The 6070-nt window shown below is 43.5% G+C and overlaps 2 protein-coding genes across 2 annotated transcripts in view; both read right to left on the reverse strand.

The window, feature by feature from the left end:
- Positions 1-229: 229 nt before the first annotated feature.
- On the reverse strand, positions 230-2081 carry LOC306750732 (apolipoprotein D-like; the record flags this gene model as incomplete). The annotated part of the gene is made up of 5 exons (XM_079234203.1): positions 230-234; positions 695-925; positions 1447-1535; positions 1711-1832; positions 1950-2081. 5 exons carry the CDS (start codon positions 2079-2081, stop codon positions 230-232), a joined length of 579 nt encoding a protein of 192 aa, XP_079090329.1.
- A 691-nt stretch (positions 2082-2772) lies between these two features.
- The window catches only part of LOC306750733 (gamma-glutamyl hydrolase-like), a gene marked incomplete at its 5' end in the record, with an annotated part of 4631 nt that continues 1333 nt past the window's right edge, over positions 2773-6070 (reverse strand). Inside the window, 6 exons of the mRNA XM_079234204.1 lie at positions 2773-3428; positions 3514-3648; positions 3735-3825; positions 5516-5622; positions 5812-5950; positions 6030-6070. The exon at positions 6030-6070 is cut by the window's right edge and continues 44 nt beyond it. Coding sequence (XP_079090330.1) covers positions 3307-3428; positions 3514-3648; positions 3735-3825; positions 5516-5622; positions 5812-5950; positions 6030-6070 — 635 coding nt within the window. The 3' untranslated portion in view covers positions 2773-3306. The remainder of the gene's footprint in view (positions 3429-3513; positions 3649-3734; positions 3826-5515; positions 5623-5811; positions 5951-6029) is intronic.

Genomic DNA, 6070 nt, shown 5'->3' on the forward strand with positions numbered 1-6070 from the left:
TTGAATAAGCATGCGCTCTGTTCAATTAAGATAAAATAAGATAATCCTTTATTGGTCCCGCAGTGGGGACATTGCAGGATTACAGCAGCAGTGCACACAAGAGACGCATAGGAAAAAAAAATCAAAGTAATATAAATAAACAGTAATAAAAACAGTAAAGAAGAAGAAAAAAAATCAATGCAACAGTTATTCTTAAAGTAAACCTATGCTTCATTAATTAATCTCCATCTCATGCTGCGTTCACACCAAAAACGTTGCGAATGTTTCGCAAGAGTAGATTACACGCAAAGTCAACGCGCAGACGCGAATGTGACGCGAACAGCACGGCGCGAGAAATACGCCTCATTTAAAAATTCGCGTGACGTTATTCTTGCGATAGCCAATCAGCGTTGAGATGCTCCCCGCGTCATCACTGACGTCCTGCCGTTGCTGAATCAAACTGCTACTAGTCCGCCTCCAGTAGCGGCTTCATTCGACGCTGTTGCGGGACTACGGGTGATATTATGAACCCAGACGCGATGGCGTCTGCTGGTCCGAGGTGTGCGGGACTTCCACAACAAGTACAAAGCAGAACAAGTGGTCATTTCCACGCGAAACTTCGCAACGCCTTTTGTGTGAACGCACCTTCAGTCAGATGTAGGCGCAACATTGTATCGACGTCATGTTTCCGCCTGCTTTGATCCCCTCGACATACCTCCGCTCTGCTCGCAGTCAGTCTGGTTACTGGCCGTGAGGCGGTCTAGGTTTACCCCGGCAGAGGACAGCTTATCGTGTAACCGGCTGATGACGTCGTCCGCCAGCACCCGCGTGCGCGACAGGATCCACGCGAAGTCCACGTGGAAGAGGAAGTAGTCGGTGCAGGAGTAGACCAGAGAATAGGACTGGTAGTCCGTGGACAGCACCCAGTAGGGGCCATCTGAAACACCTGGGTGTGGGAGGAAGTAGATCCATGTTCTGTAGGGCAGCGGCTATATATATATATAAACATAAACGTACGTGAAGGCACTCCAGGGAGCACAATATATTTATTTAAAATTAGCATTCCATTTAAAAATAGTTATTTAATAAATATATTCAATCAAATATACGTAAGGTAATTAGCTGAATTTTATATACACTGAAGGTGTTTTTATTTCATTTTTGTATTATTTTTTTCAACCCAAAATGCTTTGCCCTGGTTAGGGGTCTGTACAAATATTCCACATGGGGCACATCACTGAAAAAAGGTTGAGAACCACTGCAAAAAGTAGTGAAAAGAAAAGCAGCTAAAACATTAGTTAACATTCAAAGTAAAGCAGCTAAAACTTTGCATTTATAGTTACTTATTTGTACAAGAAACCTTTCAAATTCAAGTATAGGTTTCACTATTTTAATACCATACAGTGTATGGTATTAAAATAGTAAAACCTATACTCTTTAAAATAAATAAACACACAGTGTATTTACCTTTAAAGAAGCTGACCCCCAGAATAGCCGGTTGAGATGATTTTTTTACTCTGGCAACACCCTCAATTGCATTTCTCTTCCCATTAGACCTGTGCAGAGAGAGGAAGACTAATAATGCAAATGAGGATTTCACTTGAACGGCACAAGAAACCCAAATCCATCCGCACTAGGAACAGATGGATACATGCAACCTGCAGCCAGGTAATACTAAACGCTGGAAAACATTTGTTTGTGACGGAGGCCACAGGGTAGTTCGGTGCTTACAGCCGCTCTGCATTGCGGACTTTGACCGTCCCGTCGGGGAGCAGGCTGTACGTAGCTTGGTTGCATGTTCCTCGTTCAAACACAGCTGGGAGCTTCTCTATTTCATACCAGGTGCCCATATACTGAAAGGAGAAAAAAGCACAAGTAAGACGATGCTCCTCTGTTTATTATAGCAGCTTAAATACTCTTTTAATATCAAAAACGGCCAAAATAAAAAAATATATATTATCCACATTTACCTTCGTGACATCGAAATCCTCTTGAACAGGCGGCTGGGGACATTTCCCGGAGTGGAAGGACTGAGCGTGAGCCGGCGCTGCAGCCAGGAGCAGAACCAGCAGGACCTTCCCATCAGAGCCGGAACCGTTCATGTGGTTAAATACGATTGAAGAAGATAACACGTTTGGGATGTTAGGAATGATAGAAAAGTGCTCACAGTACCTGGAAGGCCTTCATGTCCAAGCGGCGACAAGAGACTCACAAAAGAGGTTCTGGTGGAAAGAGTAATCTCCAAAAAGAAGGACTTCTGTGCTGCAAAGGAAAAACACACTGCCTGGCTCTCAATCATGTGCTCCTGCTTATCAGTGGAGGACAAGCGGAGGTCTGTTTACAAAACCTTTAACCTTAGGGAATGTTTGCTGCTTCATAACAGCAGTTACTACAGATGTAAACTGTTGTCCAGCTATCTGGTCAAATCTAAATAAAAGACTTTTGTATTGTTTTCAGCTGAGAGATTACAGAATATTCATGTATTGCTTGCAGATTTACATGGCCTTTTTTTTTAGCACATCACAGATATATTGGTATATGGGTGTAATGCATGTACTTCGCCACCAGGGCGGCAATAGAGATGTTTTCACTTCACTTCATAAAAAAATACCCTGAATAAGTTTGAGCCAATTAAGACACGGTGACAACGAGTCCACCAGGAGGACAAACAAGTTTATTTTTCAACTGGGAACATATCTCAGACATAAACTTTATGACCAAATAAGAAGCATAAATAGTTTTTTTGGGCCAGCGGAGCAAACTGTAAACTGGTGTTAGCATTTTTTCCCCTAACCGCAGCTATTGCTCTAAATCTATACCTTGTAATAGCTCGTTAAAATAAATAATGTTGAGTACTTTCAACAGCTAAAAAAAACAAAAAACAGTAATAAACCTGAAAATATGCCCAATGGTGACAATACACCAAGATAAAATGTAGAGAATCTGCATGATAAGGTGAAGAAAACAGGACGGAAACTACAACTGTATTGAAAGTGTGTGTGTGTGTGTGTGTGTGTGTGTGTGTGTGTGTGTGTGTGTGTGTGTGTGTGTGTGTGTATATATTTATTCAAAGCATGAATCGATTAGGAATAGTGTTAAACCCCAAGGAATTAAGCATTTGAAAGGAAATTTCTAAAATCAAGCAATGCAAAGGGATGAATTATTGAGGCACATAGATAGAATAAATAGATTGCTGTGTTTAAGTTTTGTCGTGTTTTTCTCGTGTAACAAAATGGACTTCAACTGCATTTCAATGTGCAGCCCCGTTGTTACATAATGACAACACATTAAGAATCCTTAAAAAATGAAAAGCCACCCAGCAAACAATCACGGGAATATATAAAGTTGCTCAAAGGGACTTGTTTTGCTGCCGAGAACCGTTTGGTAGTTGTATATCAGCGCTCGTCTCTCCGCCTTCTCAGAGCTAAATCTATGAAAGTTCTTCCTGGCTGTAAGGAGAGAAAACCAGATTTACAGATCATGACGCAGCTTTAGCGATGACTGTAATCAGGGAACCGTAAATCTCGCTCGTACCTTCATTGACGAAGAAGTCCGCCATGTGGAAGGTGACCTTGATTGCTGATGGACAGTGTGAAATGTAAGGCTTCCTCCATTCGTATGCATTTTTCTCTGCATGCCACTGCGTCGCATAAATTGGGTAATCGTATGCTGCAGAGAGGAGAGGGGAAGAGGAAAGCACTCATTCAGAAACTATGCTCCTATGCGCTGATAAAGTGATGCTGAGGCGTACCAACCTTCCACCGTTGACACAAACTCTACTTTTCCATCCGTATTCGTGGAGAGGACTTTGTAAAACTTCTTCAGCTCCTCGTTTGTGTTATAAGTCTGAAAGAAAGCGGCAGAAGTCAGAGGCAATGCACCCGATTACACATGCACCCTGTTTTCCCTTTCTCCCTTTATGCTCTGATGAAAATTTTTTTAAAAAGACTGTTGTGTTCAAGGAGGGAGAAGATAAAAAGGCTCATATTTCACCACAATACAGCAATAATGGTGGACCCTGTAGTGCTGCGGCCCTTGCGCTCCACACGCTAGTAGCTAGCTAGCGCTGCTAATAGCTCCTCGCTCCTGCTGCTAGCTCCCCGCTGCTGCTGCTGCTACTGCCCGCGTCCCCTCTGCCCAAGTCAGGTGTCGAGCCGGGGCTGGTCCCGCTACCTTCGGTGGTTGTCGGGGAGCTAGCGGAGCGCTAGCGGAAGTTAGCGGGGGAAGTTAGCGGGGGAACTAGCATGAACACCAGCTGGCTACAGTGGAGAGCAAACGGGGACACTGATCGAAGGTAGTAGCGGCGTGTAACCCGACTTTTACGGTACTTGCCTTACTCCAAAACTCACCAAATGTTGCACGCTTGTCAGGCCTGGTGAAAATAGCTATCTTAAAACAGGCGTCATATTTGTGTAAAAGAAAATGGCTCTCTAGCGCCCTCTAGAAGTTGTACCGGCGACGCCCCTCACCCAGAATGTCCGATTGACTTGAAAAGATTCACACATGTCCGTCTCCACCTGCTATATAAAAAGCCTCTAAGACTCATAAACTCCGCCTACTTAGATTTTCCGCCATTTTGAATTGAGTGAAAACACATTATTGTTAGTTTCTCCTACACGCTTGCTCCGATTTATCCCAAACTTGCGGTTGATCATGATTACAGCTGTATCAGCAAAACTGGATTGGAAGCTTTTTGATATCTCATTGCATTTAGGAGATAACGACCAATTAACCTCTTAGGGGCGTGTCATGTTTTTCAATACTCATAAAATTAAAATTATTTTGACTAATGACTCAAACGTGTGATTTAAACACTAGGGGGCGCTACAGTAATTCGGCCAATTTGGGCTTTTGTCATTTTTCGCCTTTTTTTAGCGTTTCTACTTCTACGAACTCGTCTTAGAATATTTATGCGATCGACTTCAATTCTGTTCAAAGATGATCTCAAGACCCTTATGAGCTTAAGATGCGTTATTTGGGCGTTTTCGGTGAACGGCCTCGACGTGGCGTGGACCATGAGACACACCCATTTTGTGCGGTTCGCTATGTTATAGAAAGCTGGTGTAACTCCAAGGTACATCATGCAATCCGCCCAAAACGTCTCCTGCATGATGCCGGTCCAGGCCTGACTCATTTACACGAAGACATGTTCGGATTGTCATAGCGCCACCTATTGGCGAAAGGAAATCAGCCAAACGGCATCGGATTTACATGTCATTTACATGACGTGGTCTAGACTTCACGTAGAGAAACATGATGCATGTGTATGTTCACATTTTTTAGCGCCACCTACTGGCGAAATACAATTAAATGCTTTATACTATGATGGATTACTCCTGGTTTAGTGGCTTAGGATGCTCAAAAACTCATGTAACTCATGCAGACATTCTAAGCCAGGCAAGCCGGTGACCCGACGGGCTGGAGCGAGGACCCGCTCACAGCTGCTCGCAGCTTTAATAACAATAATAATAATTATTATTATTATTATACATGGTGTAGGTTGTGTTTCCCATCATAATAGCAGAGATGGACGTACCGACAGGGCCAAACCCAAGCAGTGGGAGTGTTCCGACAGCGGCTGAGTAGCCAAATCTTCCATGATCTGAGCCGGGAAGTCTCGGAACATTCTGCTGCCTTTGGTTTCTGCAAACGGGTCAGAACGTTATCATTTGTTATTGGTAACTAATTTAATTTGTCAATGGAAAAAAAAAATACTTTGTGGTCATGGTCATTCATATTGATGACAAATTTAATTGTAAAAAACAAAAAGGTATTCAGAGCTGAAGCTAAATCCAATATAAAGACTTCAGTGTTAAGAAGACAAAGCCAAACCATTGGTGAAGGTCAGAGGCAAGATCACGCCGGTCGTATTGGTCCGCGACAGTTTCGTATTTGGACTTGTCAAAATGAACAGCAGCTCGATTCCAAGGCAGGTGCCGAACACGGGGAAGTGGTCGCCCCGGCTCTTCGCCTGAAACGTCACACAGGGTCTGCAGCAACATCCGGCACGAACACACGGAAACACAGCGGCTCATGTGCGACACGCCTACCTCGATGGCGAGCTCGTAGAAGATCTGACCGGCTCTTTGAA

This window comes from Taurulus bubalis (assembly GCF_910589615.1).
Source record: "Taurulus bubalis genome assembly, chromosome: 18".
NCBI classification, from domain to species: Eukaryota; Metazoa; Chordata; class Actinopteri; order Perciformes; family Cottidae; genus Taurulus; species Taurulus bubalis.